Source organism: Mauremys reevesii, linkage group 9 (assembly GCF_016161935.1).
Source record: "Mauremys reevesii isolate NIE-2019 linkage group 9, ASM1616193v1, whole genome shotgun sequence".
NCBI lineage: Eukaryota > Metazoa > Chordata > Testudines > Geoemydidae > Mauremys > Mauremys reevesii.
In genome coordinates this window covers 75,061,211-75,080,058 of record NC_052631.1, presented here as the reverse complement: position 1 = coordinate 75,080,058, position 18,848 = coordinate 75,061,211, and the positions used below count along the sequence as shown (strand labels likewise).

The 18,848-nt window shown below is 39.9% G+C and overlaps 1 protein-coding gene across 1 annotated transcript in view; it reads right to left on the bottom strand.

Annotated features, from left to right (window-relative positions):
- POF1B (POF1B actin binding protein) overlaps positions 1 to 18,848 on the bottom strand; it is a 50,557-nt gene that overhangs the window by 5,783 nt on the left and 25,926 nt on the right. The window contains exons 4-12 of the mRNA XM_039489829.1: positions 12,459 to 12,589; positions 11,463 to 11,490; positions 10,264 to 10,338; positions 8,032 to 8,124; positions 6,909 to 7,022; positions 5,749 to 5,901; positions 4,139 to 4,249; positions 2,285 to 2,413; positions 1,621 to 1,697 (exon numbers count right to left, since the gene is read on the bottom strand). Of these exons, the coding sequence (XP_039345763.1) occupies positions 1,621 to 1,697; positions 2,285 to 2,413; positions 4,139 to 4,249; positions 5,749 to 5,901; positions 6,909 to 7,022; positions 8,032 to 8,124; positions 10,264 to 10,338; positions 11,463 to 11,490; positions 12,459 to 12,589 (911 nt within the window). The remainder of the gene's footprint in view (positions 1 to 1,620; positions 1,698 to 2,284; positions 2,414 to 4,138; positions 4,250 to 5,748; positions 5,902 to 6,908; positions 7,023 to 8,031; positions 8,125 to 10,263; positions 10,339 to 11,462; positions 11,491 to 12,458; positions 12,590 to 18,848) is intronic.

Here is an 18,848-nt window from a genome sequence, read left to right as displayed (position 1 = left end):
CCAAATTCTACCTTTCCCCCACAATACTCATTTCTAGATTAGTTATTGCACCCAAATTTGTTTAAAAAGAGTTAAGTAAATATCTAAAACATAGTTTTTAAAAAGGCTTTAGTTAATTGGTTACCAACCAAAATTTTCTCTCTCCTCAAAGGCATCCACTTTAGAAGTGTTTCCACACGTATTACTTTTTTTTTTTTAAAGCCAAACACTCATTACTAATTACAAACTATATGTCATGATTATGTCCAACACCCATTAATTAGCATTAAGGGATGCTCAAAGACACAGGCATACAGTTGCAGAGGCCAAAAAAATAAATAGCAACAGTACAGACTGTTTAACTGTTTACTGTTCTTTTCACATGTGTGTTCCCAGCCTTGGCAAAACAGCTGTAACATAGCTCTCATGTTGTTTCTTAACCTTCAGATCTGTTTGCCAGGAGGTGTTTTATCTGAATCCACTCTGTTACCTTCCTGCTTGTTTCCTTAGAGCACTGCTATTAACTAAACAGTCCCATAACCCAATATAGCCATACAGTATTCATAAATTAATACAGATCAGTCCCCATCCTTCACACTCCATACACAACCAAGGTATACTTCAAGATTAATAAATAAAATAAAATAAAAAAAAAAGCAGTGAGGCCTTTAAAGTTTCTATTGTTACACAATTCGGAAGAGAGCCCAGCTCACTCAGGACATATCTACACTACAATCAAGTCAACCTATGTTATGGCGACTTATAGCCACTACAGTAATTACCATGGTGGCTGATGTCCACACTACCCTCCTTCTGTCAGTGGTGTGCATCCTCACCAGGAACGCTTCCGCTGACTGAAGAGGGGCAGTGTCTGAGGCTAAGAGGCAGGGATTTCAGGTCCATGCAACTCCCTGCCAGGAGTGGGGGGAGGGAAGCCTCCTGGGGCTAGTTGTCTCTGGCAAGGAGATCCGCACCCGGACTCCTGTCAGTTGCTGTGCTCCCGACGGGGAGCAGCCCAGTTGGGGAGCCAGCTTTCTTGTGAATTTCATGGCTCCTAACTACACCAGCATAAGTCAAACGCCTATCGTGGAGGTGTAATGGGGCCCTTGCAGCTTATGTCAGTTTTTATACTACAGCCTTGCCCCTACTGATGCCTTATGTCAACCTCTGAAAAGCAAAATGGTAGTACATATTTTTTATCCCTAAAGCAAGCAAATCTAAATCAGCATTCACATAAGGACGGAGGTTGCCATATTCATTCTGATAGTTTTCTGCCCATAAATACACACGTTTTGAATAAGAGGTGCAATAGGATAGATTTCCAACTAAGTCTTATAACACTGGCATTTCTCAGACATAAACTAAACCATAGAAGGTTGTATATCAAGTGAGAGTCAGAGGAAGGAACACACTCGTTTATCTTCACATCCTCCAAACACTTCATTAAAATGGTTAGTGGGACTATATAAAGCACATCCTCTCCAGACATTTTTCTGGAGTTTTTTCTAAACACTGTTATTAAATAAACATTTTAAAAGAGACTCTTGTAACCTGACATTTGCAGGCAACTGCTTCTGTGAAAACCAGTATAAAATGAAAATTAAAAAACATTTTAAAAAATAAATTGTATTGCTACATTACTTTTTTGTGATGATAGACTTTGTTACACCTGTGGATTGATTGCATGATAATCTTTCTTGCTTCAATCTGAAGAGTTCCTAGGAAAACCAAAAATAAAAATGGTAATTCTGAACTCTTCACTAAATGTTAACTCTAAAGTCACAAGAAAATACTTAAGGTTAAACACAATGGAATAAAGTTTGTTATTCCAATAGACTGGGTCAGAGAAAGGTGGAGCCTGTAGGCCTAACAGTCAATGTAATTACTAGGGGCTGGGCAAAAACATACTCCTGTTTCAGGAGACACAAAGGTTGAACAAGTGGCAGAATTCTCCTCTCTATGAAGCATGCTCATAGATTCCACTGGCATCCACTTAGCATGGAAGAAAGGAAGGGGCAGATGTTGATAAGTATTAAAGATTCTTACAGAGGAATTTTATAGTTATAGATGGAAGAAGTGTCCTACAAACCAAAGCCTTATAGTTTACATGTAGCAGAGCAATTAAAGGAAACAGCACTACTGATCTCTTATCTTGGCAGATCTTCTCTACCCCACCCGCTCTCTATCTTCCACCTTAAATTCTAATGATTTACACAGTTAAAATTTGTATTTTCTTATGATCTGCAACAGGGTAAGAGTTATAATAGACTTTATAAAACTGCAGGACAAATGAACACTCTCTTACCTCTTGCTGCTGTTTAATAAAAGTCTCCTTCTCTTCTAACATTGAAGTAAGTTCATGCAGCCTCATCTGGAAGTCACTGTTACTTCCATCTCTTCTTGAAATATCCTGCTGGAACTGGTTTACCTGGGACTTTAAAAAACAATAGTTATACACATGCTAAACGAACAGCTCTAAGTCTACATATCTTAAATAAAGCTGACCCGCAATAAACAAACAATGGAGTTGTGCCCTTTTTTTTTTTTGCTGCTTTGTGTTTCAGAAATATCTGAATTTTAATTTTTTATTTATTTTGATTGGGGGGGCAGGGGGAAGAAAAGAAAAGGAGGAAGTTCAAGTTTTTCTATGCTGTTTTTTCTGAAAGATGCTACAGGCAACTGAAGAACCAGAAGAATTTGGATAATTAAACTTGATTGACAGGAGAAGCCGATTTTATTCATATCTTTAAAACTGTTCAGTTTGTTTTTAGTTAACACCCATTTCTCTCAGACACCTGTACAGGAGAAAAGATGGCTTAGAAGACGCCGTTGGGGATCTAACTTTTAACTGTCAAAACTGTGGAACACGAAACTTGAATTACTGATATTATAGGTTTTTTGTTTTTTTTTTAAAGGAAAAGGTTTAAAAAAAGCTTTTCAGGGCTTTTTAATACATAATGAACCAAAAAATCCAACTTTTTCCTCCTTTGCTGGTCACCTTTAAATTAGAATTAAGCTAATTTTATCCAGTTTGTGGATTTATTTTTTTTAATGCACTACTTCTCCCATGTTTTGCTGCTCTTTGTTTTCTGTTACTTTATAATTATTTAAGATTTGTATTATGGTAGTGTCTAAAAGCCTAGATAACAATCATGACCCTGAATATATGAATACAGAAAGTATGGTCCTCTGTCTGTGTGATTAGTCCTGGACATGACTCTGAAAATGAAGGATTTTCATCAAGTAATAAAAGGATAATACACTTAAAAATCCAAATTTTATTTAAAAGTTTTATATCTGCTATTGGTACAATACCTTGGAGTACTCTAACAGAAAGAAATAAAAGGGAAAAAAAGATTTGTATTTCCAATTTGTGCACTTGGTACATTTGTCAGCGCTTTAGATGTCATCCCCTTATGTTCATGTGGATTCTGACACAGCAAGAAACTACACTAAAATAACCAGATTAATATAAAAAAAATGTTCAGGGAGACTCAAGAATAGGTCAACTTCAATTAAATGATTTTAGCTCCTTTTGGGTGCAATGGAGTGGTTCCCAGTTAACACTATTACTTTAGTAGTTCATTGGTGCTTTTATTGTGTTTGGTACCAGTAGGTTTATGAAACTCAGCATGCTCTGTTAAATTCTTTTGGCTATCAATTATAGCACAAGTTGGAATGATCTCTAGGCAGGCCAAATATAAATACAGTACCCTTGGTGCAACAGAGGTTTTATAGGTACAATTTAAATCAGGATCTGTCTTATTTTTGAAAGCTGCCATTCTGGTTAGTTTTTGCACTCCCTCAGGATACGTGAATCTTTTGTTTATGCTCAACTCACAAGTCTCTAATGTGTACTAAAAATGCCAACCCAGTTTGGAGTCAGAAAAGATTCTGTAAAATCTGCTTCTGGAGAGTGGATTTTTAGTTATAAACCAAACACGAAGTGAACAATAAGGCCAGGATTTCAATGGATACAAAACAGAGACCACTATCTCTAATTTCAAACCACAAAATACCTGAAGTATGTATAGTTGGTTCGTATAAGCTTTTTCCATTTTGTAATTTTGAAAATGGAAACTGCCACTTTCCTATATCCATGCTTTGCTCAGAAATCCATATAAGATTATGAATATATGTTATAAGATAACCAACATACCCTAAGATTGCGGATCTCTCTATCTTTATCCTCTCTCAGGTTGTTAATCATCTCCACGTAACGACTAGAGAGCTCATCTGTGTTGGTTTGTATCACTGGATTAGAACAGGTCTATGTAAAACAAAATTATAGCACTCAATTATTATACAGTTTAATACAGTTATAAGGATATAAAGTATGTGTCATCAGATGAGAAAACAAGTTCTCTGTATTATCTTTACAGGTCCACCCAGTGATGAGCTGCCAAAATCTTAACAACGGGTTCCCTATAAAAAGTTCTGATTTAACAACGGGTTCCCTATAAAAAGTTCTGATTTAAGGGATGTGCGACAGCATGTATTTTTTGTACCAATAGGGTTACCATACGTCCATATTTTCCCAGGAGGTGATTAAGAACCGAAAAGCCTGACATGTCCAGGAAAATACAGATGTATTTTAACCCTACCTAAAGTTCTTTTTTAAAAAGATGGGGCTGAACTAGAAATGAGCTCCGTTTCACATGTGTGGGTGGTGATCAGGGACAGTCTCAATTTTTGGGTCTTTTTCTTATATAGGCTCCTATTACCCCTCACCCCCGTCCCGATTTTTCACACTTGCTGTCTGGTCACTCTAGGGTGTGCACATGTGTGGGTCCCAGCTGCTCCCTGCCCCCCCCTCATTGAAGCAGGTGTGCAGGGTTACTGCCCTGGGAACTGCAGGGCACCAGTGGATGTGGGGCTGGCTGCAGATAGGGGCGTGGGGCAGGGCTAGCTGGAGGCAGGGAGTGACACGGGCTGGCTGTGGGCAGGTGATGCAGACGGGCGGGCTGCGGGTGGCTGTGGGCAGGGGGTGGCTGCGGGTGGCTGTGGGCAGGGGGTGGCTGTGGCAGGGGCTGCAGGCAGAGGCTGGCTGCGGGCAGAGGGTGGGGCAGAGGGCGGCTGTGGGCAGTGGCTGGGTGGGGGCAGAGGGCAGCTGTGGGCAGGGGCTGGCTGGGGGTGGCTGTGGGCAGGGGGTGGTGCAGGGGGCGGCTGTGGGCAGGGGTGGCTGGGGGCAGGGGTGGCTGGGGCTGGCTGGGGCAGAGGCGGCTGGGGGCAGGGGCTGGCTGCGGGTGGCTGTGGGGAGGCGGCTGTGGGCAGGGGCTGGCTGGGGGTGGCTGGGGGCAGAGGCTGGCTGGGGGCAGAGGGCGGCTGGGGGCAGGGGGTGGCAGGGAAGGCGGGGGAGGGGCGCAGATACTCACACGGGGCTGGGAGCAGCAGGACGCAGCCAGGGACACACCAGGCAGCAGCAGGAGCCCCAGGGCCAGAGGTCCAAAGAGCAGGAGCAGCAACAGGGCCAGGAGGCAGCCCACATGGCTCTCGCAGCACAGCACAGCGCAGCGCCCCCCGGTGGCCGGGAGGAGGAATTACAGGCTTCCCAGGCAGAGCCCATCAAAGCTTCCCTCGCAGGGAAGCTAGTTAACAAGCGAATCTAAAACCGCTTCTAAATTTAACAACGGGTTTGCGCGAACCGGTGCGAACCGGCTCCAGCTCACCCCTGGGTCCACCTTCCTGATGCCCTATGAATTCTAAATCTAGTGCAGCCGGATTTATGAGTGAAAAAAATATTGACAGGAAAATAAAAAAACCCATTACCTGCATTCTCAGGTTCTGAATCTCTTGTTCCAAGGCACGCTTGCAGTATTCCAGTTCTTTTAACCGACAGTCCTTCTCTCCCTCAGCATACCGGAGAGAGATGATCTGTTCCTCCAATGAACGACACTTTGAAGCACTGTCTCTGAGTCCTTGCTATGAAAGCAGCAAACGAAAAATTCTTAGATATGGTCAGTGAGGATTGTCTGTGAGCAAAGCTCAGTTTTGGGTATACAGTTACTTATGGGGAGCCATTTTTTAACTTATTGTCCTACATAACTTTATTCATAGCTGATTCACATCAGCTGGAGAGCCAGATGTGGGGAAATGCTGCACATATTTAACTTTTGTTAAATTAATGGGAATTAAAGGCCTCCTCCGTGCGCCAGGTCTTTAAACGGTATCCAGTGTTGGTGTAAGCATGTGTGGAAAGTGGTTGGGCATTCTAGGAGGTAGGCCAAATTCACTCTAGAAGAAGCTATGAAACTTAGCACTGGATTTTTCAAGCGAGGAAGTTCTTCAAATCACTAGTTTTGGACAAAATTCCCTACCCCCAAAAGACTACCCAATGTTTATTTGATATAGTGGGCTAAATTCTTAATTGGCTTTCACAGGCGGACAACTTCAATTGTACATGGAGCATTACTAAAAAAATTATAAACAAATCACTAGCAGACTCAACGTATTGCTTCTGCTAGAATGGCTATGAATTGTGATATTTTTGGCAATTACCATATCCTACACAGAACACATTTCCAGATCTCATTCACATGCAACTGACAGATACAAATTTTTTAAACACACACAAATATATTTTTAAAAATTAAAGTAGAAAAAATAATTTGGATCCATATTAAGGCTCCATAACATGGGCAGCGCAGCATGTGGGGCTTTAGGATAAATGAGAATTGGACCCTTTATTTTCCTAGCCAGAATCCTATGTGTTAGATGCCTGAACATCTCCAGTAACAGTACTGTATAAAGTTGTTCAGAACAACACATTCACATGTTACAGAGAATGCTGATCTCTAACATCTCCTTTTTGTTGGAAGCTGTTATACCAAGAATAGATTTGTGAAAGTTGTTCATAGAGCTCAGTATTTATTCTAAGTGTGAATTCTTGGGGGATAGTAAATTTGTTCAAAATAAATATATGAATGTACCTGCTGTTGGCGATTATTCTCTCTCACAGATGCCAACAGTGTTTCATACTCCTTCACCTGAGATTCTTTAAAAGCCAGATCTTTCTCTAGTAACATCTTGTCAGTTTCCAATTTCTATGACACAAAAGTACTTGTTATGAATAGCTTCTATAATTTGTCAGTATAAATAAGAAAATGATCCCCTTATTTTTAAAAGAAATAGATGAATTAAAATAATTTATCAGCTCATCATAAAGTCAAACTAAATGAAACGAAACCCCAAAATGTGTACTTAATTCTAAATCTGTTTTGTTGGATATACTTTCAATACTATTCTTGATTTGTTTGCTCTGTTACAATACTGCATACTTAGCCCAAAGTGTCCATGGTTACATTATTTTCTATATAGGTTCTCATCTCATGATAGTAGTGCATTAAACAACATGACTAACATCTGTCACATTTGTTCTCTCATCCTTCCCCTAGGGGCAGAAGTGTGCACGGTGGAGGTGTTTTGGATTTTTTTAATACATGTTAGAGAAGGCAAGATCAAAGAAATGCACCTTTCACTTAGAATGGAAGGTGGTGAGGTTTGAGATGGTCCTTTGTTCCTTCTGAAGTTCATTCCTTGGTCTTTGGCCAGCCCCTGGGAAAGCTCTGGCTCCTGTCTCATTCTGTTCAACAAAATACTTTGGGTTCTGTTTTTTGTATTTCTGTTCTTTATAATTTTACATGTGGTCAAGTTAAGCACCATCAAGTAAGGGTAGATATAAATCCTCCACAATATATATAGGTTTATTATTTTGCTGTCCTGTCTTCCTGTGCTATTCACATCATCCTGATATCAGAGTATCCTTCCTCAAAACAGGCAATTACCTATACAGCTAATTATTAAGGGAAAGTCATCACGCAACAGTGGTAACTGCAGTGGAGTTTGCTGCTGGGACAAGATACTAGTCTAGTCTAAATTTTTCTTTATGGACTAAAGCTGATTCTTGCAAATACTTCAAACAATGTAATGTAACAAACTCAGATCTGTGTTATGCAGGAGGTCAGACTAGATGATCATAATGGTCCCTTCTGGCCTTCAAATCAACCAACCAAAGAGATTAGGCAATGGAATCCAAATTTTGCAATGACCTACCCCTAAGTCATCTTGTAGATGGCAAAGCTCCTCCCGCAAACTGCCAAAAGTGGAAAGTACAAGTCGCAGTGATTTATCGGATGTCACTCTCATCTAGAAAAAAGAAAAGGATTGGTTTCAGCTTCTTTGTGGGATATAATCTTTGACAATAACTAAAAACAACAAGAATAGCAAAACTGATTGTCTTTAGTTTAACAGTATGGGATTTATTGCAAATCTGTTTAGAGACACGGGTTAGATAATTGCAAACTTGGAAATTACATTACTCTGCAGCTAACTAAATCTAGAAAACAGATTTGTAAGAGCTGCTAATGTCACTAGTACTTTGAAATCTGAATTCATGTCTACAAGGATGAGACTTTTTCATTCACTAAAAACAAACTGTCAATTACACAAAATTATTTAGATTATTGCCTCAATACTGGACAAAACAAACATTCCAACTAAAAAAGAACAAGAGAAATAAAGAAGAGTTTCATATATGCACACAGTGGGAAGGGAAAAATAACATTGATATTTCCGATTTTCAGCTGTATGGTGAATTTAGAGCATTCAGAATTAGAGCAATTACAAAAAAAAAACACATTAGTCATCACTCTTGGGAAAGCACACACCAGTGATTCATCTTCTTTGAGATATGCCAAACTAAGCTTTCACCCCAAGGACAAAAACCATTAGATAAAAACACCAGCTCCTCCCTTTAGTGTGGAAAAGCAAAACAGATTTAAAAGGAGTCAGCTATATGTAAAAAGAGACGCAGTAGTGCTTCGTAATGCCATATTGGTGGTGGTCTTTTTTAATTGTTAATACACTCAAGTGGCAGTGCTCTGGGCCTATTCATATTAAAACTATATGTTATTGCAGTATCTCATGGTGCAACAAGTCTGTTTTAAAGTTATGGTGAAGAGTCAAATTGTTTTCCTTGAAAGGATACAAAAACCGCTCTAGTTACTGGTAGGATCAATGACTCTTGGGATTATCACTGAAGGCTTGATATTTATATAGTAAAAATTGTAATCTGGTCTTTTTCATGTCTGGATCAAAATGGATCATGTTTCCCTGTCTACTTTATTTTTCTTATTAATACACAGCACTTTTGAAAGCTGCTTTCACGGGATTCCCAACTTCTCTTCTTAGTTCAAATTAATAAAAGAGTTTTGTAACACGTAAGATTAACGCTAGGAATTTTAATTGAAAGAAATACCTTTGTGTAAAATAAAAATCAGGATGGGTTGTTATTTTGACTACAATTATCAAAATAGTATTTAAAGTAGCATCCACGAGCACGTGGTACCTCCCACATTACTCCACCTGTTGCCCCTGCAGCAGCTATCACTAGAAGGGGGCTTCAAACATAACATTTATACTACAATTCCTCAGCAATGCCACGTGAATTAAGCTGGAATTCTAGTTCTGACCGAGCACATTTCACAACAGTGGCCAGAAAAGCATACTACTAAAATGTATAAAGGATGGGAAAGAAAATACTGAGAATATTACGCCATTATGTAAAGATACTAAGCCTTCATTTGGAACCTTGAGTTCTTTTTCTGATCACCGCATATCCAGAAACATCTGGCTAAAGGGATCCAAAGATGAGTGACAAAAGGAGAGACTGGGACTGTTAGAAGAGATTACTAAGAGAGAACATGATAGAGGTATACAAAAAAGTGAGGCACACTTTATATTAAGATTAACTTACAAATGGTTTATAAAGTGTTAAGCTATTAATAGATGTCATAAGCATGAGTAGTACATGTTATAGAATGTCATCAGATGATGTTATAGGTGGTTACAAAACATGATTGTAAGCAATCAATAAGATCTACTGAACTATTATTATATCTACTAATCACTTCTTAATATAAAGTATGACCAAATAAGGAAAAGTACAGACAAGGTAATCCAGATGCTCCTATTTAATCCGTCCTCATAAGGCAAGGAGACTTCCAATGAAACTGAAAGGCAAGAGATTTAAAACGGATAAGAGGAAATGTGAATAGTGTAAAAAAGCAATTAGTCTGTGGAAATGACTGCCACAAGACAGCAAGGCCAAACCCTTAGGAGGATTCAAAAACGGATTAGATGTTTATAGGAATAACATTCATAGTTACATTAGATAGAATAAAAATGTGTAAGACATCTGTGCTTCCAGGTGTAAGGCAAACACTAACTGCCTCAAATTAACTATGTTTTTTGTTGATTTGCAAGTAATATTTTCCATTTGCATACCTGCAGGAGATAGCGAATTTGCTGCTTTGTCAACTCTGATAGTCCTTTGGGAATCAAACCTTCAATATCTTCTGCCTAATAATGAAGATAGAAAAACAAACCAATTTGTTGGCTTTGACATCTTAAATAAGAATTCTTCCTGTATACCACAATAGGATCTCTTTATTAAATTACTTTACTGCTTGGAAAACATGAGAAAGACAGAAAACTCTGAGAAATGGCATGCACACAGATCAGGTTATATCCAGAAAACTTCCAAAATTTATATCTTATATTGTATATAAAGCTAATTTAGATGGAGACACATTAGTTTGAAGCATATTTATTTTTTGCTGATGAATAAGCAAAAAGTGTGTCAATTTTAAAATGTGTATTATTTTAGAAATAAACAATTATTTTCCTATTCTGAAGAAATAAAAGTTACACTGAGTTGCAGCTACACTAGCGTGTGATGTGATCTGATCAAATCAAATCCTACATGCTAAGTATGTAAAGACTTGGTCAGTAAGTCATGGAGACTAGAATGTCCTACATGCTGCAGGACATGCTATACCTGATTTAGTAAGTGTCACTCTTTCCACCAAGTTAGTACCGAACTACAATTTCTGCCCGTGATCCACTTGGCCAAATTCCAACAGAATCACAGCAGTTAAAGATTGTAACTCACTAATCTGTCTGTTTGCATTTGTCAATCTAAATTCACTTTAAGTTTCATTTGAAGATAATATTATACTTCACTTCCTGTGGAGAAAGGCTGTGCAGTGTTGTTAAAACCAGCTGCTGCATTTGTGGGAGGGTGAAAGTGATGTATGATTAAGTAGTTACAGTAGGAAGCTTTTTAAGTGACACACATCTTATCCAAGTTTTTACATATCTTGTCAGTTTTACAGGCAAACACGCAGGAAAAAAGTTTTAATGTTTGCCCCTCACAAGCTACTAAATAATAGTACAAATTATTTAAATGTACATGTTTAAAAACATCATATTTAAAACCATATTGCTATAGATATATTTAAGAATCCTACTGTTTACTAGGAGTGCACAACTATCAAAGATTGTCCTCCTGACATTACAGATTGGGCTAGATCCTCAGCTGGGGTAAACTGGCATAATTTCACGGAGTTCAAAACTGAGAATCTGCCCCATTGTTATTACCAACAAATAGTGACCATTTGGACTGGATTGCTCCAAGTGCTTACTTGACTTGTAGATTCATTGTGCTGTGTCCTGTAAAAAAAAAAACACACAAAAATGACAGATTAACAGCATGTCTCTTGCTGATCTGAAAGGAATGAAAAAAACCGCCCAACTCTGAGAAGAAATACGGGGTAGGCTTTTGCTCTCCACCACATTTTTAATTTAGGGATCAGAACAAAGGAGGGTTATTGTCAGCCCAACTGGCCTCTTATTTTCCCAAGCAACATCGGAGAGCCATTCCAATTGCTCTAAGCACTGTCAATGCCTTAACCAGTACCTGGATGAGTTAATTCCTCAGTATTATTAAAATCTTACTATTTTCTACAGACTGGGACAAATTCATTCCTGGAGAACCTTCACTGCTTGATCGGGAGGCAGAAATGACCCAATGAGTCCAGGAAAAGAAGTGGTGGGGAGGAGAAGAATGAGGAATTTTAGAAAAACTTGTAATTTGTTTTGAAGATAGCTGCAGCCTGAGGATTCAGTATCAAATTATTCTTTCAGAAGTGGTTTATAATACATACAGAAATCTTAATTTGTCTACAGATGCTGTGCATTATGGTGCACATAACCTCTCTGAATCCAGAACATGCCACTTAACATTGGCATCAGAGTAGTTTTCTTCTTTGCATCTTCAGGCGAGTACAATAATGTAACTGTATCTTAAAGCAAAACGTCACAGCGTGCAGTATATTAACTTCAGTATGCACTATGTGCTGTCTAAATTATCTTGACAAGGGAGATACATTGTAGTTTAACTCCATAAAGTGCCTTGACCATTAGTCAAACAGTTTGAAATACACTCACTGCATTCAATAAAATAGCATGGCTTCTGACATCTTGAGACACTCAAGGAGATAAGTTATTATGCACCACACTGTATGAACTTTAGCTGTCTGCAGAATGCAGCTCAAACAAACAGCACTGTTTTCTCTAACCATAGTATGAGTTCCTGAGATTCCTAGAACACCACAATGGGGGGGGGGGGTCTACAATACCTTCTTCCTATCTTTTCCACATGCTGCAGTAAACAGCTGTACAGGTCATTGCTCTTGCGGTTCACTTCAGCAAGTAGCTCGCCAAAATATCTGGAGTCCAGCTGCCCATTAGTTTCTTGAAGACTGTGTACCTGGAGGGGAAAACAATGTTATCAAGGTTAACAAGAAAGACTTTGCTTTTTTGAAGGTGACAACCAGGGGAGTGAAACCTAGAGATGCAGTTAGAGAGCAGTTGGGCCTGTGACTTGAAAGGGGTAAACTTGGGGGACTGAAAAAAGTGTCTCAGAAGAGGCAGCTTACCGAGGGATCATGGCAGAGGGAGGAGGAAGTAATCTGACCAATTTCCCCCTAGTTGGCAGCTCAGGACCCATAAAGAAGCAGACAGCAGTGAGATTTCAACTTAGGCATGCAGTGCCTTTAAGGATCTTTACTAGCGTACAACAAATCCTTTTACTGCTTAGCTATCTGGCTAACAGCATATGGCCCAGCATTCTCCCCAAGGCACTTCAGAGTCACAGGCACTCTGAAAAGGCAGCACAGACACGCTGCTTCTGGGAAGATTGGCTTGAATGGCTGCATAAAGCTGAAGTTGGCTTTAAGCAGCTGTTTCTAGAAGAAAGAATCCCCGCAAAATACAAGGCAGCCTCTGTAATCGTGGAATTTGGAAGACACTCGGGATGGGATTCATAAGGGGGATTCAGGCTGAGCATTACAGCAAATAAAGTTTTAGGTGCGCTGCTGCCAAGTGGCATTCACAACCCCAAAGACAGGCACCTAGGCTCTGGAGACAGGTGTGTTTTGTGTTGGGCTTGATCCGATCAATAGGCTCTGAGGCTGCCTCTGAGCATGTCTACCAGTTTTAGGGTGACCAGATTTCACAATTTTATAGGGACAGCCCTGATATTCAGGGCTTTGTCTTATACAGGTGCCTATTACTGGCCATCCCGATTTTTCACACTTGCTGTCTGGTCACCCTAACCAATTTGCGCCCCACAGGTGAAACCATTTGGGAATGCCTATGGTGAACCCTACTTGGAGCTGCTCAGTGGTGTCAGGACCGAGGAAACCAAGCAGATGCCCAACAGCAGAAATTTAGGGGCCTAGCAGACTTTACCCATGGAAACTTAAGCACTTCAGGGATAGGTGGCAGCTGCACGGGAATTTTGAGAATCTGAATTTTGGACGTAGGCATCTAAGTCCCCTGGGGGAATCCCCCCTTCAGGACCTCCACACACTATGCAGTCATAGACAATTCGAGTTAAACAGCCCAGTGGAAGTAGGGGAGAGAAAAATTATTGGAAAAAGTCTTTTCAGCATTCATTTGAGGCAGGGGAAACCACACCAAAAAACCCTCACTGCATGAATAAAAAAATGAAAACTGTTGATAACTTCCAGATTTTCTTAATGATTTTTGCTTCCACTGTATTGTGTATGGAAATGTCTTTCAAGTATCCATAGCTACATTAATTCAAATCATGCAATCTAACACACACGGACATTCTGGAATATATGCTTTAAGGATTATAGGCTCTGGACTCATCATCAAGCAAATTAAACTGCAATTTAGATGGAGAATGACGGAACCAGAATCTCAAATAAGATCTCTTATTCCATCACTGTGGTTTACAATACACTTCCAATCTGGAGAAAGAGGAAACCAGTGGTGCTAAAGTATTAAAGGAGTTGGAGAAGTAGAACAAAAGGAAGGATCCACTAAAGTAAGCTCTAAACAACAAATAAGTAAACAACAAAACAAGAACAATATACAACAGATTAGAACACTCTAAGGCCTGGTCTACACTACGGGGGGGGGGGGTCGTCGAACTAAGGTACGCAACTTCAGCTACACGAATAGCGTAGCTGAAGTCGAACTACCTTAGTTCGAATTTCCTACCTGTCCAGACGCCGCGGGATCAAACTCCGCGGCTCCCCCGTCGACTCTGCCACCGCCGTTTGCCATGGTGGAGTTCCGGAGTCGACGGGAACGCGTTCGGAGTTTGAACTATCGCGTCTAGATTAGACATGATAGTTCGAACTCCGAGAAGTCGAACTCTCCGCGTCGACCCGGCAGGTAAGTATGGACCTACCCTAAGAGTGCAAAGGAACAAGAGTTCTGACTCAGGCCATGCAGCAGTAAGAAGGAACTGGAGAGGTGTTGACCCGCATGGCCTATTATAACCTCAGCTGGGAGTACAAAGGAGACACACATGCAGGTCAACGGACACTGACTGCTAAGAAAACATAGCAGGAATGCGCACCCACAATTGGAATACTTATAAGGACCCACCATTCGAAGAACCACCTCCTTTTCTTTATTGCAGAATTTAGTACACATGACTACAGTCACTTAGACTGAGACTGTTTTCCATAGACATCTTTCATTTATTCTGTGGAGCAATCAAATAGCCTTTTTGACTGCAGCAGCACTGCAAAAGCAGTCTTTATGGAATGCTGAGGTATCATTCAACTATGTCTTCCTAAGCACAAATGGAATGTGTCTCAACCTCGGAGATGTGGATTTCTTTTTACATACACACAGATATTAACCTTAAGGTGCTATGAAAAAAACTTCTCTAACTTTTCCAAAATTCTCCATAGGTTCTGATTTCACTCATTACAATTGGCATGCTCCTATTTAACTCTATATACGAAAGCACAGCACATTGAAAGGGAAATGGGAGGATCTGGAGAAGTAGGTGTGAAGACACTAGTGGCTAGAGACAGGTAAACTCTAAAACTGTAGATTAACAAGCAAGGGTTAACTTTCATTACTGTCCTAAAGACCTGTGTTTCATTTCCTGTATAATTCTACAGAACATATATGAGTCACCAGTGTAAACTTCTGCCTTTTAAGTTTGCCTGCCTCCCTCCCCTTGCTTTATCTGTTCCACACATCTTTGTCATGTTCCCAGCTCTTACATAATTTGTACTCTTTTTTTTTTCTACTCACCTTGAAGTTGCCTGAGCCACTTATCTGTTCTTGAAGTGCTAATGCTGACTATGCTCAAAGATTATCATCACATGATAAAACGATTATGTAATAGATCATTAAAACTAATTTTAATAAAATACAAAAATATGTTAAAATCAGTTTAAACTAGACATTTAAAATGAAATCAGTGAAGGAGATTAAGAATGCAGGGAGTCACTCTGTCCTTACTTCCTTAAATTCAGCCTTGGAATTATAAGCATCTCAGAACAGAGAGCACTCTTACAACTCAGAAGGTAATAAAATGTCTTGCCACACAACAGGCGTCAGTCTACTTAAGAAGCCCTGGAGACCATTCAAACAAGGACTACTGCTCTTTTTTGTTTACAGTAAAATGAATTAGAATATACTGACCATGTGTGACTAAGACTATGGTACATTTTTAGGCTCTAAAAGTGAAATTCGAGTTAAAAATTGCTGAATGTTAGTTCTCTTTTCTTAAAAACCAAGTAAGATCTCTATTGGATCACTACTAGAACTCATCTTGCCTTTTCCTTTTGTGGCTAGTTATCTCTTCTCATTTCAGCTTTCTATTAACTACAGCTCAAAATCACACAAAGAAAATCTGAGAATTTAACACCTATGCTGCATCAATGAATTGATCATGTTGAATCAAGTTGTAGAATATTGCATTAGAACTCCCTGAGCCCTGACGATACAGAAGCAGGAAGCCTGCCAAACGATCAGTAGGGCCACTGGACGATTAAGGTTCTAAAGGAGCACTCAAGGAAGACAAGGCCATTGTGGAGAAGCTAAATGAATTCTTCGCATCTGTCTTCACTGCAAAGGATGCAAGGGAGATTCCCACACCATGTCATTCTTTTTGGTAACAAATCTGAGGAACTGTCCCAGATGGGGATGTCAGTGGAGGAGGTTTTGGAACAAATTGATAAATCAGTAATAAGTCACTAGGACGAGATGATATTTACCAAAGAGTTATGAAGGAACTCAAATATGAAATTATAGAACTACTAACTGTGGTTCAGCCCATGTACCAGATGCCTGGAGAATAGCAAATGTAATGCTGATCTTTTAAAAAGGCTCCAGCAGTGATCCTGGCAAGTACAAATTGGTACGCCTAACTTCAATACCAGGCAAACTGGCTGAAACTATAATAAAAAACAGAATTATCAGACACATAGATGAACATGATACGCTGGGGGAAGAGTCAACACAGCTTTTGTAAAGGGAAATCATACCTGTCCAAGCTATTAGATTCTTTGAGGGGGCCAACAAATGTGGACAAGGATGACATAATGGATATATATTGTACTTGGATTTTCAGAAAGCCTTTGACAAGGTCCCACCAAAGTCTCTTAAGCAAGGTAAGCTGTCATGGGATAAGAGGGAAGGTCCTTTCATGGATCAGTAACCGATTAAAAGACAGAAAACAAAGGATAGGAATAAATGGTCAGGTTTCACAATGGAGAGAGGTAAATAGTGGTGTTCCCCAAGGATGAGTACTGGGACCCATGCTGTTCAACATACTCACAAATGATCTGGAAAAGGGGGTAAACAGTGAGGTGGCAAAGTTTGCAGATGATAAAAAAATGACTTGATATAGTTAAATCCGAAGCTGACTGCAAGGAGTTGCCCAGTCACCAAATTTTGTGTAACAAAATGGCAGATGAAAGTCAGTGCTGATAAATGCAAAGTAATGCACACTGGAAAAATATAATCCCAATTATACATACAAAATGAGGGGGTCCAACCACTCAAGAAAGATCTTGGAGTTTCTCTAGATAGTGCTCTGAAAACACTGGGTTCAAAAAAAAAAATTAGGTAAGTTCATGGAGCATAGATCCGTCAACAGCAATCTTGGCTATGCTCCATGAACTTACCTAATTTTTTTTTTTAACCCAGCAATACGTTTGGCCTTTGTCAACATCACCTGGCAACGATTCCGCAGGTTGATTGTACACCGTGTGAAAAACTTCCTTGTGTTTGTTTTAAACAGGTTGCCTGTTAATTTCATTGGGTGACTTTTAGTTTTTGTGTTATGTGAAGAGGTAAATAACACTTCGCTATTCACTTTCTCCATACCATTCATGAGTTCATAGGCCTCTATCATATCCTCCCTTAGTCCCTCATACTCCAGGTGTCCCTAAACCTCCAATTTCTGGCAGCTGGGATTGGCCCTCTTCTGTTCATTCCTTCTGAAGCATCTGGCACTGGCCACTGTCAGAGACAGATACTGAGGTAGATAGACCATTGGTCTGACCCAGCATAACTATTCTGAACAGCATGTAAAAGGTAATGTATATACTGACCATAGTCGTTAAAGAAAAATTAGTCTCTTTATTGGTTTCTCTGTAGGAGAGGATGATCATAGACTCATAGATTTTAGGGCTGGAAGGGACCTTGAGAGGTCATCGAGTCCAGTCCCCTGCCCTCATGGCAGGACCAAATACTGTCTATCCGGGATGGTCTAGGCATTTATCTAACCTACTCTTAAATATCTCCAGAGATGGAGATTCCGCAACCTCCCCTGGCAGTTTATTCCAGTATTTAACCACCCTGACAGTTAGGAACTTTTTCCTAATGTCCAGCCTAAACCTCCCTTGCCACAGTTTAAGCCCATTGCTTCTTGTTCTATACTTAGAGGCTAAGATGAACAAGTTTTCTCCCTCCGCCTCATGACACCCTTTTAGATACCTGAAAACTGCTATCCTGTCCCCTCTCAGTCTTCTCTTTTCCAAACTAAAGAAACCGAATTCTTTCAGCCTTCCTTCATAGGTCATGTTCTTTAGACCTTTAATCATTCTTATTGCTCTTCTCTGGACCCTCTCCAATTTCTCCACATCTTTCTTGAAATGCGGTGACCAGAACTGGACACAGTATTCAAGTTGAGGCCTAACCAGCACAGAGTAGAGTGGAAGAATGACTTCTCATGTCTTGCTCACAACACACCTGCTAATGCATCCCAGAATCATGTTTGCTTTTTTTGCAACAGCATCACACTGTTGACTCATATTTAGCTTGTGGTCCACTATAACCCCTAGATCCCTTTCTGCCGTACTCCTTCCTAGAGAGTCTCTTCCCATTCTGTATGTGTGAAATTGATTGTTCCTTCCGAAGTGGAGCACTTTGCATTTGTCTTTATTAAACTTCATCCTGTTTACCTCAGACCATTTCTCCAATTTGTCCAGATCATTTTGAATTATGACCCTATCCTCCAAAGCAGTTGCAATCCCTCCCAGTTTGGTATCACCTGCAAACTTAATAAGCGTACTTTCTATGCCAATATCTAAGTCGTTGATGAAGATATTGAACAGAGCAAGTCCCAAAACAGACCCCTGCTGACCCCACTTGTTATACCTTTTCAGCAGGATTGGGAACCATTAATAACTACTCTCTGAGTACGGTTATCCAGCCAGTTATGCACCCACCTTATAGTAGCC